This window comes from Micropterus salmoides, unplaced genomic scaffold (assembly GCF_014851395.1).
Source record: "Micropterus salmoides isolate LMB-PRFRI ecotype aquatic unplaced genomic scaffold, ASM1485139v1 Ms_hic_scaffold_6, whole genome shotgun sequence".
NCBI classification, from domain to species: Eukaryota; Metazoa; Chordata; class Actinopteri; order Centrarchiformes; family Centrarchidae; genus Micropterus; species Micropterus salmoides.
In genome coordinates this window covers 10,233,202-10,257,031 of record NW_024044348.1, presented here as the reverse complement: position 1 = coordinate 10,257,031, position 23,830 = coordinate 10,233,202, and the positions used below count along the sequence as shown (strand labels likewise).

Here is a 23,830-nt window from a genome sequence, read left to right as displayed (position 1 = left end):
GAAAATTTGACACATTGAAAACAGCTTTTAAAACACTGATCACTCTTCACAAAAAACTTCACTGTGGTTGGTGCTTGTGTAATTTTTGAACCAGGGACAGATTCACGATACACCAGCAGCACACAACCCAGACCTAATGTAAACAAGACTACTGAACAGTATAATTTTTTGTGTTAAATTTAATTTTAACACAATAACTTTAGTAAAACAGAAAAAGGGTAAGTGTTGCTCTCAGGAAGAGGCTAGAAGGAGCACATCCTGTGCAGAACGAGTTCAACATTTGAAAGGTTACTGTATAACGTCAAACCATTTTTATGTCCCGCCCCATCCAGGCTATCAGTTGATGAAAAGTGAAATTGACGAACCCATCGATTTTTATGAAATGTTGAATATGTTTCAACCAAAGGAACCTGATAAATAGCCAGCTAGCCAAACCCACAGCCTCCTTATCTTCCCCCTACTGTCTTCTGTCTCACCGCACCAGCTGCTGACGCCGCATTTCTGTCTTTGTAAATTATTTGAAACAAGCTGCTCAAGCGGCCACTAGTCGGTTACTGTCTGTGCCGCTGTGCGCATGACGTAATACACCGTCCAGCGTAGCATGTGGTAATGTTTAATGTGACCAGCAGAAAATGGAACACTTGATGCTGCTCGGCGCCGGTCACCATTTGGCCTGGCACAACTCTGTACTTTTGTTCTTATACTAATCAGATAGTAAGCCGATATTTGAGTCTGATCTCTACACAAGTGTGGGTGTTATACGTTGTAATGTTCATTCATGATGCTTAACACCTCTGCTGCACTTGACATTAGATCCTACTGGCTCTTCAGACGAGTACTATGTAACAAATAATGCCAGTCATACAAAACATTTGCGCTGTTGTTGATTGCTGATACCATTTACCTAGTTTTGTGTGACTGAACGAGTATTGAAACTAGCGGACTGATGGTGACAGTGGCTGCAATGTATTTTTATTCTACTGATTAATCATTAATAATCTTATTCTATTTTAGCTTATATTTATCTTTTATTTAACACTTCTTGTGTCTTGCCTTGTGTTCCTTTTCTATCTTATCTTAATGCATTTTATGTCTTACGTAAAACATGTTATGACCTTGTTAAAAGGTGCTATACAAACTCACTTACTAGGCTCACTACCTTTTAGCAAATATGTACAGCCCTCGTGCTCATCTGCTATAACGATTTTTCAAATTGATTAATCTAACGATTATTTTTTTCAATTAGTCGATTAATGTAACGTCTAATGTGTATTCTAAAGAAAAAGAAATGTTGCCTATTACTCGATTAACATACCAATTTATCCAAAATTAATATCAAAAACATGTCTAATCGATAAGGCTACTTTATTTTAAAACGTTCAATTTTTCTGACATGGATTTATTTGAAAATGGAGTACTGCAGTATGATAATCAAATGTATTTCTGCATCAGTGTGGGGCAAAGAAAACAACTGAAACGATTCAGACTGTACAGACAGTCACAGATTGTCTGTAATTAGATTCAGCTGTTTTCTCGCTCACACGTGGCCGTTAAATAAACAGAAAATATGAAACGGCCGAACATTAGATGACAGACGGTGTAACGTTATGTTACCATGACAGCAGCGGGGCAGAAATTACTTTTAACATGAAGGCAATGAAGAAATACAGAAAGAGCTTGAGCCTGGAGCTTGTCTGGGAATCCCTGCTAACACCGGATGCAGCGACGCTTCGACGCACATAATGCGAGTCAGCGTATTTACGTAATCGATAATGTCGACGACATTGATGAATCGCCCAGCCCTAATAAGCACAAATAATTTACATGAAGCACTCATCCACCTAGCAGCAGAGGTCTTTGTTCATTATAAAGTCTTCATTAGTAAAAGCAACCAAATATTAGTCAGGATGTGCTTTCCTGTGGACTCCAGGATGTGCTTTCCTGTGGACGCCAGCCAGTTTATATCTTGTTAATATAAACATGTATGCTTTTGGCATAACTGCACTATTAGTGTATGGAAAAGCATTAACATTTTTTAAATAGTGTTTAAAGGTGATATAATAGAGGTCCCAGAAGAAGGTCCCATGAAATTCTTCTTTAGCTTTGAACATGTATCTTTTTTTTTTTCTCTGTTTTGCCCTTTAGTCCTCAGTGAGTTGTTGATTTCTACACCAAAAACTGGGCTTTTCTTACACACTCAGGTAGCATTAGTGCACTAGTGTGGACACAAGTTGTTTTAACATGTAAACTGTTACTAATTTATCAATGCCAGAGCAAATGCAGTGTAAAAAAAATGAGCGTTAACAAAGCATGGAAGAAACTGATAATTGCTGTACATCAGTCACTGTTTGTGATCAAAAGAAAGAGACAGATGGCTTTATTTTTGTTTCTGTACCTAACCCTCTTTACTGGAAAACTACCATGGACTAGGGTTGGGAGATATGACTGAATATAGCGTGTGACTGCAGCATTGTGGAATAATAATAACATCACATATCAAATCTCATGTCATTGCTATAATATTAATGGTAAACAGGGGTCTCCTGAATAGGCCAAAAATTATATAATTTGTCTTAAAACAGTTATTACCTTACATATAATCTGCCGCAATTACTACTTTCTCATATGTAGCATATTCACATCCAGTTTGTTCCACTACCAGCACTCTGTTAATTCTATCCAAAGCTACGAGAAACCATTACATAACCACCAACTCACTCTAAAACATGTCGTCTATGACACATGTTTCTAATACTACATCACGGTCTACAACGAAAAACTGAGATTTCACACTAACGTTGCACATTCAAAAGAGCAGCTAGATCACTTTGTTTGGCTGGAAGCCGCATTAGATGGGCTTACTTGTTCAGCTCATGTCCCCTCTCATTTCCGATGTAGCGACTGTAAGACAAGCGGCTTGCAGATATATTTAGAATATATTAAACAATATAGTTTAACCGCTCATTAACGTTAGCGCTGCTCTACTGATAAACAAATATGGCACTAGCTTTGTGGTTAATTTAGCAACGGGCAGCATCAACTGCTATAAGTGATGTTTAAGAATATTTAGAAGTAATGAATTAAGGAATGAGAGGACCATTTGCTAAAACTGTTTTAGCAATAAATCTACAATCACGTTTGTCAGCAGCGTCACCACCACTCACCTATAGTTACCGTAACATTAAACACACTGCTGTGCACCTGAAGAGGGCAGTGAAAAACGGGAGGGTTAGGAAGTCTGTTATGGTAAGAGGAGACGTAACGTGACAAAAGACCAACTCACCAGGAACACTAGGTGTGACCTACCAGGAGCTACTCTCCGTAGCTCTGGAAGAATGCAGTCAGCTGATGTTTTGTTCTGTGGTGCAGCAGTATTGTTAACAGAGGAGCTGCAGAGTAGTGTTACTTTCGTCAGATGAAACTAAACGAAATATATTCGTCAACGACCTTTTTTCTTTCCCTGACTAAAACGAGATGAAGACGAGACAGCGACATTATTATACTATTTTACACTATTATTGACTATATTAAGATGCAATATTGTTGACGAAAAATGACAACATTAAAATGTAATCCATAAAATAAAAACAAATAAAATCTATAAATAAGGAGGCAAAATATTACATGCCATATTTTCTCCCTCTAAATTTTCACTTGAACAGTGTTCGTTCAGTGGCGTTTTTTTCTTCCCGCACTTTGAATGCTGGCCGATCGGGGCGACATCTGGTGCGCGAGGAAAGTTACTGTACTGTGGAGGATGCGAACTCTGGTGATGAGCACAACATGCTAGGGAGAAAGAGGTGCTTAGATATTTCGTCCCATTTCAAATACAGTGAGGCTGACAAAAAAACAGAGTGCCTAATTATATTGGACGGCAAGCAATGTGGTTATAAGACTTTTGGAAAAAACACTATGAACTTGAAGCGGCATATCAAGGCTTAACCACCTGGGAATTGAGATCAGGTAATGTCTCCTTTTGCAACAAAAATGAGAACAAAGCTAACATTCGAATCATATCTCTATTTTGGTTAGAGCAGATTGACCAAAATGCTAATCAAAATTATACTAATAAGTTAGAAAAGACTAAAATTATGGTTAAACTAAAACTAAAATAATTTATATTTTCTTTTGACTAAAATCAGACTAAAATACCCAGAGTTATAGTCAACTAAAACTTGATTCAAAATTAGTATACAGTGGACTAAATATGACAATAACTATCAACGACATTTGACACAGGACTAAGACTAAATTTGGCTGGCAACTATTAACACTACTGCAGAGCGCCCTCTTGTGGGCAAACTATGCAACACTCATGGCACGAGGGAAGGATCCGACTGTTTTTTATAGTAATATCTTCTAAACGGTAAATCGGTCGGGATCTAATTTCTACCACGGAGAATGATACAGTTTGAGGCAGTGTGGTGTTTTTTCGCTGCATCACACCATAGCTTGGCCATTAAAGCCTAATCAGTCACACAGCATATTTCACACTTCTTTGGTTACTGTCGATTTAAGTCATACAGCTGCCAGTCCAAGAGATGCAGGAAGCTGCTGCAGTCAGGGATAAAAAAAAAAAAAAAAAAAAAAATTCAGTCAGTAATGGGAATATTAAAAATTAAACCTTGTGAGTGTTTACTCAGTGTCAAACTAAAGTTAGCTCATTTAGTTTTAGGGGTAATAGAACGTATTGATTTGCTCTGAAGATAAAAATGTCTGTTTCCATAAAATATGGGGACCACCAGCAGAATCTTCTTTGTAATGCATGCCTATGTTTTTATATGAGCTTTGCTGAGGTCATGCTTTACTGTTGTTGACATATTCACTGATAAAGGTGCTGGCTGACTCACTCCTGATTCCCATCACCTGGATTGGCTGGGTGAATTTCTATTTTAGTAATCAGCTCAAGCACACAATCCAATTAGACTGAGGTTACTGTGGGACTCTCTGGATGGGGAGCTGACTTTTAAATGACCTGCAGAGAAAAGGATGTCCAATGCTGGACATTTTCAATTCAAGTTTTTTTCCTGCTTATGTTTGTGCCAGAGTTGCTTTTTAACCTGCTAAAAAAGTCACACTGGTTGCATTCTGAGTGACTTGTATACAGAAGGCCTGTCAGATGGACACTGTGTGTTTTATCTTGGCAAGTATGCACTGATCTTGTTCTTATGTGGTGCTAAACAGGTGCTTTAAGTGTTTCCTTTTTAATAGGAAGTGATGGTTGAGTCTTATGGGAGATTTTGTACAGCTAAGAAAAACAATCCTCTCACGTTATCACAAAAGGTCCGTCTTGGTTGGAAAATGTCTACTATAGAGTACTGGGTTGTTTAGGTATGAGTAGGACTGCATTTAACATTTTTTATTAAATAATCTATTGGGTGATAGTCATTTAGTCTAAAGGAAAACAATTACAGACAAAATATATCTTAAGTGTTTGATTTTGTATGACTGAATTTAACAAATCCAAACATTCTCAATTTACAAGAATACAAAATATACAGAAATTAACAAACCAACTGTTTGCTTTCACCATTTGGTTTATTATTTTAGTTATGTGTGGGGAGTAGACTCAACCCCAGTGCTCCTGGATATCCCTCACTATTCAACCAGTCAGCGCTTGTTTGAATACACAGAGCCACAGCTATGCAGGGCATGTACTTGAGATTGTGGAGGTGTTTTTAAAATCTCCTCTGTGAGCTACAACAAACGATACTCCTCCCTGCATCTGTAAGACAATTTAAAGTCACTTTCTAAAAGCATCCTTCAGCCCTTAATGAGATTTGGAGCATTGGGAACAAAGATAAGACATTGATCATTGTGACCACATATATGGAAAAAAAAGCAATGCTTGTGACATTCATTATTCTAAATTAAGGTATTTCTTTAAAACACTTTTAAAATGGAATAAGACAGTGATTCTCTCATTGAGGTAGCTATGTTTTTAGTACTGTTTTCATCTTACCTCAGTTATTGTGATAATATCACCTACTGAGATTACTCTGGCCTAGATAATCATTCTGTTAAAACTTCATGTTGACACATGCCTAATTTGAGGGTACATCTCATTTATACCTTTTTTTTTTTTTTATCTTTGCATTTCAAACTATAATTACCTATTCTGCTTTCTGACGTACAGGACTTAAAACATGTGTTATCCATCACATGCTGCTATTTTTGCTGTAGAAAAAAACGTGTAATTGGTGAATTCTGCTTTTTAGAGAATTGCCTGCATTGTTTGTCTTTCGCTAAAAACGGCACAGTGATGTTTTAGCATTTTTAAAAGGAAAAAAGAAATTATTTTTATAAAAATATTTTCCACATTTCTTTTGCACCCCTTCTGGATCCACACTGCATATAGATGCACTTCATACTCTAATTTCTGTTTCATGCACAGATGGTGTTTCTAACAGTCACATGTAGAAGACTCCCAGGTCTGATGTGTTCCACGGTCAATCGACCAGAAATCGCTTTCACTCGACTTTTTCTGCACTTTCATTGCAGCTTATGTGGCCTCTATGATAGATTGCTGAATGAAACTGGATCTGTGAAAAAAAGGACAGGCACTCTGGGAGTTGCACAGCCTGCATGCCTTTCGCTCAACGGGGCACTCGCTGGGACATTTCCTCAGTGGGGCTTTTTCAAAAGGGCTTGTGCTGCAGTTCCAGCTAAGGGCAGTACAGTAGGTCAACTGCCGATAGAGTTACAACCTCTCTTTTGTGGAGGTGTTGGACAAATTAGACCTCACAACTGTTTACCCAGTCAAACAGGGACAGCTGCATCTCTCCACCCTCCAGAAACCTGCCACTGTCTGTTGTTCCTTTGGAGAGCCATCTGTGAGGAATATGCAAGCACGTTGATCAAATGATTGTTCAACACTTTTACCTCTGTCACTGCTGGGGGTGATATAAATGGCCCCTTAAGTGAATCAGCATGAGCTCTGTGCGTTGTGGGATCCAGCTGCCATTTTGCACTGTTGCTTTAATGAGAGCTGAGTAATGGTAGATGGTGCAAAATAACTGTTTTTCTGTCAGCCAGTGGCCACAATCCAGCTTTAAAGACTAATGAGCGAGTGTGCCGTAACCGTTGTAATATGTTGTATTTTACATCTCTTAGACTTTATTTCTTGAGGAAGATAAAGCAGGGCTTGTGAACGGTGTCTGGAAAGCGGTGTTCATTACTGGGCAATGGGTGTATGGAATATTTCTCAGAGCTTTTCCATTATAGAGATATTAATTTGATTGCACTACCAACAGTAATGAAGCAGAAAATATGCTGATGTCCTCATACAATCTCTTTGGATGCTGTCATAGTTATTGGGGAAGCTTCAGGATTTGACTTGATAAGCCCATCAGGATGAGCTGTATTAACACAAGGCTAATAGTCTGAGGATGTGAAGCAAATATGTAATAATTTCAGAGTTTGTGGTTTAAATGCTGTGCAGGTCTGCTATTTGTAATTTTTAAAGAAAAGTCTAATAAATGAAGTAGAAGTCAAGCTTGCCACAGTCAAGTTGAGCTTGATATTTCAACAACTAATAATAAAATGTGCGTGTTCCTAATGTTTTTATCAGTTCTTCAGTTCACTTATTTCATTGTCTTTACTGTTAGAGAAATGTGTGGAAAAGTGTCAGAGCAATTTAGTTTACCAATTAATTAGTAAAAGAGGGAATTTAATTTCTTTCTGTGTTAAGTTGCTTGTGGGCTCTAATCAAGGATGCAATTTGAATTAAAGCATTTTTACTAGAGATTTTTGATAATGCGTTGTTGAAATAGCAAATTATGGTGAGTTTAAAATGCTGTGGCCTGAATATTGATACATTTATCAGCAAATGTCTGCAAGTCAAGCTAAAAACAATTTCAGATATCCACTAGAAACTTTAGGATTCATTACTTGAGCAGCAAAACATAAAATTAATGTTAATAATTTCATTAGGAAGATCTTTCTAGGGATCCACTGTGTACTGTTAAGTATTTTGTCAGTCAGGTCTCTGCAGCACAAAGAGAATCATCAGAAGTCATGTCTCTTTGAGGCACTATATTGATCTCATCACTCTCACCACCACTCAACAGTCTTCTGTGCTCAGGCTTCCTTATCCTTCACGTTCTTTATTGCAAGGGCAGATGAGAAGTACAGATGTGAGTGTCAATTATTTACCTACATGTAGTGAGGTCTCGGGGGACTATAAGTGTAAGGCTTTCAGAAAGTGGACTCTTTCTGGTACCGGTTCATCCTCATGTTCAATTACAAGTTTTTTCTGAAAGTACAGCAGATTCTTAATTTAAGACTTAGAATCTGCACCAATACCTTTTTCCAGAACCAATAGGAATATCAAGTACATCGAGTGGATTTAACAGTCTTGAGTTTTACTGTGAATACTTAATCATCTCACTGGTTTACAGTGTCAGCAATGTTTATTTGTACAGGAAGCTATTTAAAACATATAATGTATGGTGCACAATAAGCTATGGCTTGATAAGTTATGCTGTGTGCTTTACAGTAAGAATTCCCTAGTGTATAACTAAACATATTAAAGGTGTAAAAGAAACCTCTTTTCACAGCCACTCACAACAAACACACAGACAAGCTGATGTTCACATTGATGCTTGCATTTTTCCTGTTCTTTACAATCAATCACCATCACTTTTTTTTTTTTTTTTTTTACAAAGAAAGCTGTTGCAATCATGAAACAAAAGGGAATTTATTTGCTGAAAGATATGACACATCTATGTGACCTTTTTGGCTTTATTGTGCAAGTAAATACAACTAACTGATATTCTCCCGAGGCATACACTGGTTCATTCATGCTTTTAAGCTCCTCCTGTTAATGCAAGATTACCATTGTGTTCTGGAGTTGAAAAGGCATGGCTCCATAAACCGTGTGGGGGTGTGTGAGGCCAGCTACTCCTTATTTATCAGCGGTGACACTATCAGCAGTGCCTTGTGAAAAGAGACCCAGTCATTCAGAACAGTGGGGCCACCTTGGCTGTCAAAGCAGGATTTAAGCCACATTTCCCATGGTTGCCATGACGACAGTGGGAAGTGATTATGAAGAGAGGGTTTCGGAGCAGTGCTGTGACACCAGTGGGTATTACCATAGTGGTTTGTGCAGTGATCACCAGAGAATTACTGGCTCATGATCAAATGAGTTTTTTGTTGTGTAGCCAATGAAATGCTTTGTTCCGTGATGGCAGTAATATTATTTATATGTCAGAATTATTAAACTAATATAACTCTTTTCTTATTTCCAGGGTAAAATGTGGATAAATGGGACAGGAACGAGTAGACCGTGAGGATTCTCTAACCCTTGCCCCTGAGTCCCAACCGTCTGAGAGGGTGTCGGACCTCACTGAGGCAATCCTGGGCCGTTGGCACTAAAATGTCCCTAAGTGGTGGCACTGCAGGCGGGAAAGGTGTGGACTCTAATGCGGTGGACACTTATGATAGCGGGGATGAGTGGGATATCGGTGTTGGAAATCTGATTATCGACCTTGACGCTGACTTAGAGAAGGACAAACTTGAGATGTCTGGCACCAAGGACGGCATGGCGGCACCACCCAGTGCAGTGGCAGCGTTGCCTGACAACATCAGGTTTGTTAGTCCAGTGTCTGGCTCTCAAGGCAAGGAAAGCAAATCCAAATACAAGCGCAGTAAGAACTCTAAAGACAATAGTAGCAAAGTTTCAGCAGGAGATGGGGGCAAAAAAGAAACTACAGGACGGACTCAAGAGCCAACAGGCACAGCAGCAAGTGCAGGAGCTGCTGGCAACAATTCCACCTCTGGGAAGAACATGGAAAAGGGGGGCAAAGCTTCCAGAGGTGTTCTGAGTGGTAAAAAAGAGAAAGAAGGGGCTAGTGGGAAAAGTAAGAAGGACAAAACAGATGGAGCCGCAGTCTTGGCAATAGCTGCTACGGAGAAGGATGTTGTGTCTCAAGCCCAAGTTGCTTTGGGGAATAGTCGTAATACGTCTTTTGAGAACACACAATCAACAGACTTGGCTGAAGCCAATCAAATGGGGAATATTGCACTTGAACCTGTTGGGATAGTACCAGCATTGAACACAAAAACTGAACCAGAGGAGGTGGAAAATGGTAATAGTGAATGCAAGACATTGAAGAAGGTAAAAAATGAAAAGGTGAGTTGTTTAGTTTACTCTCTTTTGATGCTGCATTAGTTTGTATGTTGTGTTATTGTTATTAGGTTATTGTTTTATTGGGCACATTGGCAGTTTTCAGCTGGCAGGCTTATATTGCAACACATTAATGTTTGTAAAGTTACTGCTGATCAAGATAATATGCAGCCTTAAATATATTTGTACATTTGCCAATTAGCTTCTTACAACAAACGTAGCTACATACAAATATTGTTCTACATAGAAAGTCAAGCTCTAGAAGAAGCTATACTAGCTAGCCTGCTAGTGTATTTTAGAGGGGTTTTTTTGTAAGTGCTGTAAAAGTTGATTGTGCCCTGGACTCCTAGTGTTGAACAAGCACAGTTGTTGAAATGTGTTTACAACAAATCTGTTATCTGTTCCAAAATCCAGCTACAAATAACTGTGCAGTTTCATGTGTCTGGGAAAAGTATCTTTGAAACAATACGGCCTTTTATTACTTTTTAATTATGATGTTATGAATTAATACAATAGGACACAATGGGACCCAGACACTGTAGGGCTTCTAGTGCTTTGTGGTAGCTTGTCACTTACAGCGGGCTTGGAGATGCAATGTATTCCCTGAAGCTGCCTGACATGTGATGCATAAAAAGACCTACTGTGGTTCTCTCTTTTTTTATTACCACACGGTGAATATAAGGGCACCCTTGACAACGAATATGATGCTGAGACCAGCCACAGGAAATGGCCCACACAGTGGTGTTGTTTTTCCCCTTATTGACGATTCATTTTAAAAGGATGCATAAGTGCCTTCATGTGATACAAAAATGAATAAGAGCCAACATTAGTTGCAAACAACTGTGAAATGTACTGTACATGAAGAACTACTCCCAGACAAGAATATAATAGACATTGTCAGCCATATACATCACATTATGCCTGTGAAGTAAATTTCACATCGTGTTCCACTTTTTTTTTTTCATCACACATTTTCAACGCTGACATTATCTTACAAGAACAATATAAAGATTTGTGTAGCTATTCACCCACACTTATCTTATTCTCTCATAGAGTTGATCTATCACTGTGTCTATTGTATTCCTCATAGCAGCCTTTTCATGCTCTGGCAGTATAAAAGACAGCAGAGCAGGGAGGTGCTGAGGACTGTTTTTGTCTGTCATCGTGTTCCATTCTTAATCCCACAAGCCCCAGCAATGCCTGGTGGAGCAGTGTGTGGGGGAGGGAGCTGGTGCAAAGCACGCCTTCGTCTTTTTTTCCTGCTGCTCTGAAAGTGGCATCGGGGGGAAGGGCTGTGAGGAAGCCTGTTTGATTCCTTAAATCCAGGACACCCAGTCATGAACACTAGCTGTAGAGTCTCCTTGGGCCGGCTGCTATGAAAGGACATTTCATGAAAGTCTTTGTAATCATAATGTATTTAGGATGAAAAAGCTTTTGAGGGAGAACCACATGAATTGGTTGACAGCACTAAATAAAGAAGAGAGGTCACAACTGCTTTCAAATAGCTAGCTGGTTAAAGGTGTCCTTGAAAGCGTGATGGGAAAAAAAGAATGTAATTATATTGCTGCACACATTAACTTCGGCTTGAAGAGGTGTTGTTAGGTTGGCAATCCTAGTTAATGGATTTGTTCAACATGCATTTAAAAAGGGCATTTTCTACAAACCACAACAAACCAGAGGAAATATCTCCATATATAAAAATTACGTGTCATTTGGACGTTGCAAGTCCGTGATCCTCGACGCAGAGAAGCCAGAAACTGTTTTATCATGTAAGGAGGAGGGGCAGAGCAAAGGAAATGGTAAGGATGGATCCTAACCTAGTGTGGACACCAATGAGGTTGATGATACCTAGTCATACACATTTGAATGACCACAGTCTTGTAATTTTTTGGAACTAGCAAGGTTAAGAGAAAATGAGATGTGATGAATAGATGGTGCCGTGTTTTAAGAACACCATCCTTCATTGAAAGTTGCTCACCAGAATCAGAAACTGGTTTATTGCCAAGCAAGTTTTCACATACAAGGAATTTGATGTTGGTGTTTTGGGGCATAATAGTCAGAATATACACTCACTGGCAACTTTATTAGGTACACCTTGCTAGTAACAGGTTGGATCCCCTTTTGCCTTTAGGACTGCTATATTCTTCGTGGCATACCGTCAACAAGGTGTTTGGAAAAACAAAGTTCCAGATTCTATGATGAATCTCCCGTTCCACTATATCCCAAAGGAGATTTACATTACATTTATCATTTAGCTGATGCTTTTATCCAAAGCGACTTACAATTGCTATATTGGGGTAATTGGGGTGGTTAAGTGTCTTGCTCAGGGACACAACGGTGGATGTCTCACAGTGGGAATCGAACCCAGGTGTCCCACACCAAAAGCAAGCATCTTATCTATGCGCCATCACCACCCCACCCTAGGTGCTCTATTGGATTGAGATCTGCTGACTGTGGAGGCCATTGGAGTACAGTGAAGTCATTGTAATGTTTTAGAAACCAGTTTGAGATGATTTGAGCTTTGTGACGTGGTGTATTATTCTGCTGGAAGTAGCCATCAGAAGATGGGTACACTGGTCATAAAGGGATGGACATGGTCAGCAACTGTACTCAGGTAGGCTGTCTTGTTTAAACGATTCTCATTTGGTACTAAGGGCACCAAAGTGTGCCAAGAAAATATTGTGCGTTCAGAGATGTTATTCTGCATACCTTCGTTGTAACGAGTGGTTATTTAAGTTACTGTTGCTTTCCTGTCATCTCAAACCAGTCTGCCCATTGTCCTCTGACATCAACAAGGCATTTCCGTCCACACAACTGCCACTCACTCCCCCCCCCCCCCCCCCCAGTTTAATACTGAGACCAGCCCGTCTGGCACCAACAGCCAAGCCACGTTCAAAGTCACTTAAGCCGCGTTTCAACCAAAAGTACCTGGGATTTCTAAGTCCCCAGATCTCTTTTCAAGGAACTAAAAGGTTACTTCAGCCCACTGTGTGCCTTTCCACCGTGGTCTTAAGAAAATTAGGCAAATTAACTAGCTGACATAGGCTGGTTTAAAAGTCTACTCGCCCATTCAGAAATTCACTACAAGGCAAGCCCCACCCCCCAAATTACCGGTACTTTTGTAAAGTAGTTCTTAAAATTTACATTGGTTACAATTAGCTAGCATACATACTATATTTCACGTACCCTTCGAACTGAAACCACACTGGTACAGATATTCCCATTGGCAGCAGTAAAAGTAAGAGGCTGCTACAAATGACAGAACTAAGTTTCGCAGCCATGTGGACTGACAGAATTGCATCAGTCTCATACAGTCTTGTTCTGACTGTGACATCCCATCCTGAACTCCACCATAACATCAGCCAGAAACATAATCCCCATACCGGGAATGAGCATTTCACTTGAACTTTTCTTTTTTGTTTGTCACAGATGTACAATCCCATTTCTTCATCTCACACTAGCCACAGTAGCTTGCATTGAGTGTCCACAGGCTGGGTCTTTTTGGCAGCCTGCACAAACTGTGAAATTGATACTGAATCTTACAGGGGAAAAATGGCTACTGACCTGACTCACAGCTTCCTATCAGTGCCCTGTGGCAGGATCAGGGACTTCCACTTAGTTATGTGATGTTGCGCCTTTCTAGGGGTTGAAGTGCTCTATATATTTATTCTGGCTTGTGAAATGTATATTTAGAGAATTTTTAATCTATACATCGTTCATTAATTTCTTACCATGTCCCCAATGATGTGACAGGAATTTCATATCCTATACAACTTCAATTGCTGTGTGTGTGTACATTTAATAATACAACAAAACAGCATTATCTAAGAAGTAGATTTGGAAATCTGTCAGCCTCATTACAACTTGGCTGTTCATTTAAAAGAACTAGCTGTCCTATGTTCAGTGTAATTCAAACATTAATCAGTGTGTGTCTCAACAGCAATCTTGTTCTTCATGCTAGAGGTGTAATAGCGTGGCTACATTGTCTGTGTCCTGACTCTCAGATGCTGAATAAATCATCTCTACTTCCTTCGTACAAGTGCTAACCAGTTTCGAGTGTGTCTCACTCTCCCACTTCTCATTATACAAATCTAGTGGAGTAAGGCATTCGTCAGCTGCCTCGATGTGCCGCTGGCCTTGATAAATGGAACAGCTCTCATGGAAAATTACATTGGCAATGTTACTTTGAAAAGGGGGGAGAGAAAGGAAAGGCTCCACTTGAATGAAAAAGCACAGCCACAGCTCTGCATTGCTGCTGATGTCCGGCTCTGGGAGTGGCGGGATCTCATCAGAGCTAGCTTGAGCTCTTTCTCTTTGCCTGTGCCTGACTGACTGTTGCTATTGTGTTACAGCTCATTCCTTTTAAGTAGTGCCAGGGCTTTTAAAGGCTCTGGAACAGAAGAGAGACTGTGACTTGGCTTATGAAGGGGAGTAAAGTACACCAAGAAGCTCTCTACAAAGTGAGGCTGTTGGCTTACCTGTCAATGTTCGGGTAAAGCTAATTCTGTAGACATAAGCAGAGTTGTTGCTTTATTAACAGAAATAATTTAACAGCGGGATTAAAAAACATCAAATTTCTCTCAATTCAATTCAAAATGATCTCAATTCAATTTACTGATCACAGTTTTTAACCACAGCCCGTTTGGAATCACATTTGAATCATAAAACACAAGAGTTTTAAACAAATAACTAATTCCATTGAAGGTTATAGTGTTGAATTATCTCCCAGTGCTACTTGACTGCTGATTTCTGCATTGCTGCCTCTGCCTGTTTGAAGCATTCACCCTTGGGGAGTCCCTTACTGCTACATGAAGAAAACATTTGACACTAATTGTTTTTCACGTCTGCCAGTAGCAGCTGCCTTCACAGAAATATCAACTGGTTTGAGCTTGTAGGCAAAACAAAACATAAGATTACACATACAAGTTCAACAAATAAATAAGTTGTTTTTAAATCACTGAACAGGTATTAGAATGGATACAGAAAAGTGTTTAGATTTTCAATGTAACATCCATGTCCCAGATAGGTCGTATACATACATTTTTATATAGAGAGATATCTATCTAGCCTTTATGTAAATTAGGACAATAAAAAAAATAACAGTAATTATCTTAAATTATTTTTTTTAAATAACATAACAATATTCAATAAATGTTTGATTGTATTCACTTGAATCATACACGACTTAATTTTTATATTAAGATGTTTATTTTGTTGAGAGAAAAAATGAGTGAAAAAAGCTTTTACTTAAATTTACTCCTGCATATTTGTTGACAAAGATTTTATGATAATTGTTTTGAATGTTCTACCTCAGATTTGTGAAGTGATCCACTGTTTGGCTTCAAGTGTCATGTTCTGACCATAAAGAAGAGGTTAAACCACGATTAACCATCAGGTTTCTTCAACTTTCACTCAGGTGCAATAATCAGCCTGTAAACTTGAAAGAAATAACGATTTTATACTTATCGTGATAATTATCGATATCGAAAGATATGAACCTTTTTATCTTGATAACATTTTTGGCCATATCGTCCAGCCCTAGTCTAAATATATCTTAGGCCTGTCACAACTACTTTCGTTGGATGATATATTATCCCAGGAATAATTGCAATAAACGAAATTAGAGCAACTGAATTTTTTATTCTTAAGAATATTCAAACCAAAAAAATGAAATATCCTAAATAAATAAAACAAACCAATAAAATCCACAGAGAGCATTTCAGAAGCAGAGCGTTTTGCTTTCCTGATTCTGCTGACTTGTTTCGACTTTGTTGATTTGGTCATTTGTGTTCCTACCATGGTTAAGTTGGCTACGTCGTTAAATGGTTTCTATTTTTTTGTTTGTTTTAATTGTGTGTTATTGATGTACAATAAAAACAAGAGTCTGTACAGGGCATTTTTTTTCTTTTTAGAAAATTGACATGATTCTCTATGCCGTGTCTGACTTCCTGCCTGGTTCATCTGCTCTGTGCTGTTTGACACGGCTTCCATCAAAAACAGACTCACCGCATATTCTCCGCTAAGCAGAGCATCAGTGCAGAATGGCCAGGATCAGCTGCGGCAGCCTTTTATAGACTTTCTGGCTGGAGTTCTTCAAGGAAAAAAAAACACCTAATATCCTTGAGTAAGTTATCTTGACCTGTCGCCATCTGCTCTGTGTGTGCGCCTCCGACGCAAAGAGCAGATGAGAGGAAAGAGGCAGCGCTACTGGTTGAAATGCTGCAATGTTCATTCTTATGTAAACACAATAGGCAACATTGAGGTCAGCAAAAATGATCAAGGTCATGTCCATATATTGTAAGATAAGTCTGGATTATTAATCATGACAAGCCTATATCGATAAATATATCTCTGTCTCTAACTCAGGCTGCCATAAAACTTACACAGCTTCAAATACAAGTTGGCTCTCATCATTTGCCAACCCAAAATGCTAAATGCAAAATTTAAGTCATATCAGTTTTGTTTGCATCCTGCTTGTTTGCGCTTGTTGTCTGTCTTCTTTTATCAGAGGAAAACCAATCACTGACGATAATGAGTCAAATATGCCGATGCCATATTTCCAGTATTTGCCATGCTTACATTTTGTACATTGCTGGACCTTGAAAGACCATCACTAATAGGCGTTTGTTAGTGTGTCCGTGGGGCATAGTCCAGTATTTTTGCACCTATGCTTCACTCAGTTGCAGTCAAGAACCTATTATAATTACCTACATGTTCAGATTCACATTGCTGTGCAGAATAGTCTTCAACTTTAACCCTAGATATAGAGAATAGAGAATAATTATAGCATAGGCCACAATGATTCCAGATTCCTTAGCCCACACAGCAGACCACAGATTCAGATATTTATAAGGAGAATGCTGTGGCCGACAAAGTTTATAGTCTTGTTGCTCAGGAAATCCTTGTCGAGAGGCACCACAGCCTTTTTGCTTGGAAATATTTAATACTGGAACCAGGTCTTTCTAGCTGTAAACACTGCCTGTAGCCACCTTGACCTTAGTGGATGTTTAGCTTGATTTGTGTCCCATCTCTCTATTTCCTGAAGGCTTTTGGGATTTGTTCTCACTTTTTGATATCGAGTATAAAGTAAGCTTGCTTTTACCGCCAGTGAAACCTGGAATAATGAAAACTTAGAGTTGTGGTTGGAATGAGTGCAGCTGGTCTTAGTAGTGAGAGGATCAAATTCTGCAATGAGAGCCTTACTGGCAATTTAGCCCCTTTTTCGTCTTTTCAGTTTTTCCCCTTGAAATTCTCACAACCCATTCAGTTGTATGATCACTTACTGTTGCATTGTGTATTGACCTGGGGGGCATGTATATATATTATATCTATATAGTTGATTCATGGTCCTATTCAAAAATGGTAATGTCTATCTTGTAACAAATGTTTTCCTTAAAAGACATTAATTAAAGGTTTTAATCAACACAGTAGTGTTTTTAAATCATACCTGGCAATTTCCCCAAATCTAATCAAGGTGCATATAATCCTTGAGACTCCATGCTGGGAGTGTGAGTGCCATATTGCTGCTCCTTCATTAGAATAGCTTGGTTATTAAATAAATTATTATGAGTAGTAAAACTGTGTGCCTCCCACTTTCAAGTATTTTGCTTTCATTTGGTTTTCATGGTCATAATTTAAAACCTAGTTCTTTTGTATTTTGTAACATAAAATGTGATTTACCAGTGTCATTGTTTTTGTGTGTTCTTTTTATAGAGCTCGATATCTGAAGAGTAATTTTTTATGGTTTTCTCAGTTTAGATGTTATAATTTAGTTTGAAGTGTAGAGAGATTAAATACCTTTTTGTCTTCAATTTTTACAATCAAAAATATTTGAGCTTCAGAATATAATGGGGGGGGAAATTGGAGTCTGTAAAAGCTTCTAGCATTCAGCCCCTTAAAACTTGGTGGTAGTTTATTTTATCAGTATCATTTCAAACTTCATTTTACCTTCTGTTCTTAACAAGAACAACATATTATAACACATTAAGAATGTATATGATGGTTTTCCACAGGGACACAAAACATGTTGGGCTACTTTTGCAAAAAGCAATCACAGATCTGTCAAACAAAGCCCTTGTCATGCTTTGTCTTTTCCTCGCCATCTTTCTCTCTCCTAAGCTTTCCACGAGGTGTGTTGCTGTGTCTGGATCAGCTTGCTATGAGGGAGGCATGCGTGGGGGGAAGGGAGCAAAGGCTTGTACAACTAATTCAGCTCATGAAAGACTTATGCAGCAAGAGCAGCTGTCTTCCATTGTCAGCCTGCACATTTCCAGTGTGCCTCATTTCGCCTCTCAATGCGTGAGTAGCAAGAGAGCTAGGGAGGGGAGAACAGAAAGGAAACAAACCAGAAGAAGAAGGAAAAAACAAGCGAGGGAAAGGGAGCCGAATATTAAGACTTTCATTGCACTAGTTGTGTTTTTTTTTTCTATTTAAAACTGTACTGGTTGTGTGGTTGGACCATGGTCTAATAATAAACCATGGGTCTATTCAGTGTGCACTATGCAGATAGATAAAAAGAGCTCTGCTGTGCTGAGAGGGGAGAGAGAGGGCATATGAGGAGTAAGAGGAGGTTGAGGGGGGAGGGGGTGTAGAGAACTGCCTGAGATTAGGAGAGGAGGGAGGGAGGGTTGAACAGTGTTATGAATGGATAGAGTCTTTAACCCCCCAACACACTGAATAGTTTGTCACAGGCTGCTGCGGCTGTATGTGGAATGAGAGGAGCTGGCTGAGAGCTCTTGGATTCCTGAATCCTTGAGGCATGTGGTCTGATTAGCAGAACAAAACCCACACAGTGGGGAGGAGCAGACGTGGCTTTTCCCCCCCTCAAATGGAATTTTCTACCAGCCAGGGAAGAGGTGGTTTAAAGTTTGTACTTGCTACGGTTGTAAAAGAGTTACTACGTTTGGGGATTTCTCGTCGTTTATGAAGGATTTCTTTCTGCGTGATCTCTATTATATTGAATTTCCCTCCTCTTAATACTTTGCTTGTGGTAGTTTGACCCTTAAATTTGGATGTTTTCTGGTTTAATTATTAAAATAATTATGAATATTTAAACAGGTTTGACCATGAAAGTTAATGAGAAAACATTTGTGGTACCTAACTACTTGTGAAAGGTTTTTAGTTTTACAAAGAGGAAGTTAACAGCAAGGTAGTGTTTGAGCAAGAGTGATTAAAGAGAGGATTAGGTGTCTTTCCCTCCCCTCTAATACTTTACTAAAGCCGTGTTTCCACAGAGCAGTCCAGTTCAGTTTGTTTCACATTAAAACGGTTATCTTAGCGTTTTCATCGGCAAAAGTTGTGGATGGCACCAATAGAAACATTCCTTCTGTCACATTTTTTTGTTACCCCTCTGCGGCACTAGGGATTGACAGATTTTTTTTTTTTTTTTCCGGGCCGATTCCTATACTAATTATTTGTAAGCAATTACACCGATGACAAATATTTGGAACCGATAAATTTTGGTGTCAAAAGAATAACACAAACTCCAACACAAAACTTTGTTGAAAATAACAAGATTAAGTTAATTGTTATCTTTAATCTTTGTAAATAGTAAATTAAATGAATTAGAGATCCATCCCAGAGACTTGTTTACTTTGAGTGATAAATTATCATAAACTTTGTCTTTACCTGCTGCCATTTATATTGTAATTATTTTATATTGTTAGGATTTTATTGATACCTTCATTGATACTATTTATTGGTTCATGTTCTTTATCTTTACTCTTATTGGTTTTTCATTACTAAAGAATTGCCTTTTAAATATGTTTTAAATTGAGCGTGTCGGCTGTTTTGCTACTAGTGCGCCTTTCTTTTCCACCGTTGTTTGCAAACCAATAAATCACAATCAACAGTCAAATAGCACACAAGTCTCGCCTGACGTCGGCATTAAATGTATTGGTTGGAAATAGCAGCCAGCATGCAGCGGTATGTTTACAGCAAACAGCTGATGGAGTTAACGCTAAATACTGGGTCTGGAGTTCTTTTAAGTTTTTATCAGTCAGAAAGTTTTTACACAGAGCCAAAGTCGGTCTCTGCCTCTCCAAAACAAGCAGAACAGCTGATTACAGCAGGTAATAAAGCTTTTTAAACATCCCGTTCCTCCGACGCTCAGGTGACAGACGAGATGCTGCAGCTGAAAATGTTTTAATAACCTTCCAAACTGTCACGATTTTATTTGTATATTGTGTTGCTTTCTCTGTGCTGGAGTTTTTTTTAAGAACTTTATGGCTTTATCCAGTGTGTTATTAAATTTGTAACAAACTTTATCGTGTCTCACTCCATTATACTCCCACACAAAAAGCTGCTATAATGGTCAAGCATAGCATTTAGTTTTTCATAATATTCCAGTCAAATCTGATTTTCATTTATAAATTTTAATCATGGATGGTAGTTGCAAATAATGATACTGTACATCGCTTTGTAAGGCGTATAGGCCTTCAGCCTACATCAGCTGGTTTATTTGCCTAATTTACGCAGGTCTTAAGACCACGGTGGAAATGCACACAACAGTGGGCTGAAGGAACCTTTTAGTTCCTTGAAAAGAGATCCGGGGACTTAAAAGTCCCGGGTACTTTTGGTCAAAACAAGGTTTTACAGTAACAGGCGTAGTTATGGTCAACTTGTGTAATCTACACTGATCTCCGCTGTCTTCGCTCTGTGTGTGTATGTTGAGAGAGGAGGGGGAGGGGCTGCAGCGTGATGCTCGCTCGTTCTATTGGCTTTTACTCGTGACAGCTAGTACTGTGGGCAGGACAGTGTTCGAGCTCACAGTGGTGACTGCAGAAAGAATGAGGCGATTGCATCAGAGCCAAAGGACGCATTTTTTAATTCATTCATTATACTGGCTATCTGTTTTTAAAATGGCCGATGCAGATTATTGGAAAAATGCTGAATATCGGCCACGATAATCGGGCAGGCTGATTATTGGTCGACCGCTATGAGGTGCCTAGCACACTGACCCGCGATTTAAACAACATTTAAACAGTTGCTGTCAAATGGTTTGTCAACAGCTTAGTCACTTCTTGTGCAACTAAGAACACAAATCTGGCATTTTTAAAAATCTCCATTGATTGCTACAGAGATGCACCACGCAAATTATTTTTTATTTAATTCTGAAAATGTTGCTGTGCAACTGTTCTGTGGACAATCACTGAAGTGCAGACGTTCCTCCATCGCGTTAGATATTACACGCTATGGCTGGGCAATACGGCCAAAAATGTTATCACAATAAAAGAATTTCATACCATTTGATATCATTAATTATCTTGATAAATGTCAAATCATTATTTCTTTAAAGTTTAATGGCTGATTTTTGCTCCTGAGTGAAAATTTAAGAAACCAGATGGTTAATTTTGTGGTTAAACTATTCTTTAAGGTCAGAATGTGACGTTTCTACATTATCAAAGATTTGCCAAACCAAACACTGGCTCTAGAGAGGGCCTTTTGAGTTTTTTGCTAGTTTTGCGGCCACTGTAGTGTCTACTAGACGCTTAGAACGGGAGGGTGAGGGGTAGAGCAAATTCTACACACTGGTCCTTTTAAAGCAATTGTTTGCAGCCAGTCTGTTTTTTTTTCTTTGCATTTTGGATTTGGTTTTAATTTGTAACTGTTTTTTGGTTCCCAACCATAATCTTAAACCTCCAAAGTCTTACTGCCAATCCGCCGTCAGAATGGCAACATTCTGCAGTTCCCAAACTTGACACCCTTTTGCAATTAGTCCTGAGATTTTTTAGGTTGATTTTGTAGCTGTGACATCTTCTGACTTCTCTTTTGTCTCAGCTCAATGAAATGTCATGAGCACATACCAGAGTATTGCTAAGTTTTATCTGTAACAGTTCTAAATTGACATGACATAAAGATAAAGATGGTGTGTTGTGTAAGCTAGGTATCAAGTGGACAAATGCCTACTTTACTTGTGTTGAATGTGATGGGAAATAATGAGATCACGCCTGAGCAAAAACGTGTTTCTGCAAACCAACAGCATTTTTAAATATGCTAATATCAACATAGGGCTGAATATACAGTTATAAACTCTCCAACAACTCTGTGCCTTTTAAACTCAAAGCTTTAAATAAGTTTAAACTTTCTTCGGCGGGCTGCTCAGGTATATTAATGGCGGCTCAGATATATTTGGCGACACATTTTTCAGAGAAACACGGTTATTACGTTACAAGTCGAAACGCGGTAGATATTTTACAACTGCGGACCAGGTATTACCAGGCTACTACGTTGGTTTTGTTGTTCCAACGACTTTATACAACGTAGACTACCACTGATGGAGAAAGTCACTGGAGCAGATATACAGGAAGAGAGATGGAAAGAAACTGGTGATGCTGACGTGTTTGTAGCAGAGATACGTTGGATCTGTGAGTGTGGGGGAAAAAGAAACTGAAGGGAAAGACGGCAGACTCAATAAGAGAGTGAACACTTAAGGTGGAGAATGAAGTATAATTAAAACGGTTAAATAAGAAACAAGCTACTACAAATTGACCCCCGCTAATCCTACTTAGTAGAAAATACCAATATATATTATATATCGGTATTCAACCTAAAAGGACTTTTGGCCCGTATCGCCCAGCCCTATATCCTCACATGTAATTAAACGTTTTCTTTGTTTGTGCATTGATGGCCAGCAACAGTTTGATTGGGACATGTTTTCTGACAAAACTGCTAGTGGGCCATTACTTTAAGCTAACAGCCTGCTGCTGCTCATCTAGACATACTCGGTCCACAATGTGATTTTTTATTTATTTATTTATTTATTTGCATACCAAAAGACATTTTGAAAGACACTTTGAACAATACAGCATGCTTAAGCTTGTTGTATAGACTAGTTAGATTCTCAACTCAGTTCAGCACACCAGCACTCACTGTGTGATTATCTATAATTGGTCTAAAAATATAACTTGGATGGTTGTATAGCCTTTTGGGAAAACAAGTATACACATTTGTGTGTGGCTTGTTTGACTGTTTCAGTTTTGGTTCCCTGCAATGTAGTTTCATTTGAGGGTCTCCTTTGAGATACTAGACAAACTGGTGAAGTGTCCTCAGTGTTTTTAAATAAAGTAAGGAGAGGATGTATTTTTCCTGGGAAACCTACAAAGCCATTCATTATTAAGTTGATAAAGCAGTAATGACACAAGAGTTGTCTATAGTTTTGCAAACCTTATTGTTTTTATCTTCATTAAAATAAGCAGAAGTTTCTTGTTACTGCGGTGTAATAAAATCGTGTGCCACAAGAATGTTTGTCTTCTAGGTATGAGATATTTGTTATTACAGTCACAGTCTTTTTAGTGTCAACTCCTGTTACACACAGCTAGGCTTCTTGTCATTTTACTCCGAGTTAAACCCTCAGAGGTAGACAACTGAGCAAACGCACATAATGGCTAATCCATTTTCTTATCTGTCAGATGGTGTTGTTTGTGGGTGTTTGCTTGTTGTTTTCTGGCTGAGGAGGTTCTCCGGGCTTATCCGTCTCATTACATTTTGCTGGATGTCAAAAGACTGTCTGCCAAAAATAGAGCACCAGTCTACATTTCAGCACGAGAAATTGGAGAAGCAAGTTAGATCATGCGCTCAGTCTTGCCTGAGAGCCAAACTAAGAGGTCAGCCTCGAGAGCAAACCTTTTTTATACGAGCTTTTCTCTTATCCAGTGACTACCGTGCCCATTTTCAGCATAATTGAATATCATCTGTTTAAATATA

General features: G+C 38.7%; 1 protein-coding gene across 3 annotated transcripts in view; it reads left to right on the top strand.

Moving 5' to 3' along the window:
* Positions 1-23,830, top strand: part of znf609b (zinc finger protein 609b) — an 84,782-nt gene that overhangs the window by 20,169 nt on the left and 40,783 nt on the right. For all 3 annotated transcript variants that reach the window (XM_038700910.1, XM_038700911.1, XM_038700909.1), the window contains exon 2: positions 9,249-10,132. In XM_038700910.1, the coding sequence (XP_038556838.1) occupies positions 9,377-10,132 (756 nt within the window). In that variant the 5' untranslated portion in view covers positions 9,249-9,376. The remainder of the gene's footprint in view (positions 1-9,248; positions 10,133-23,830) is intronic.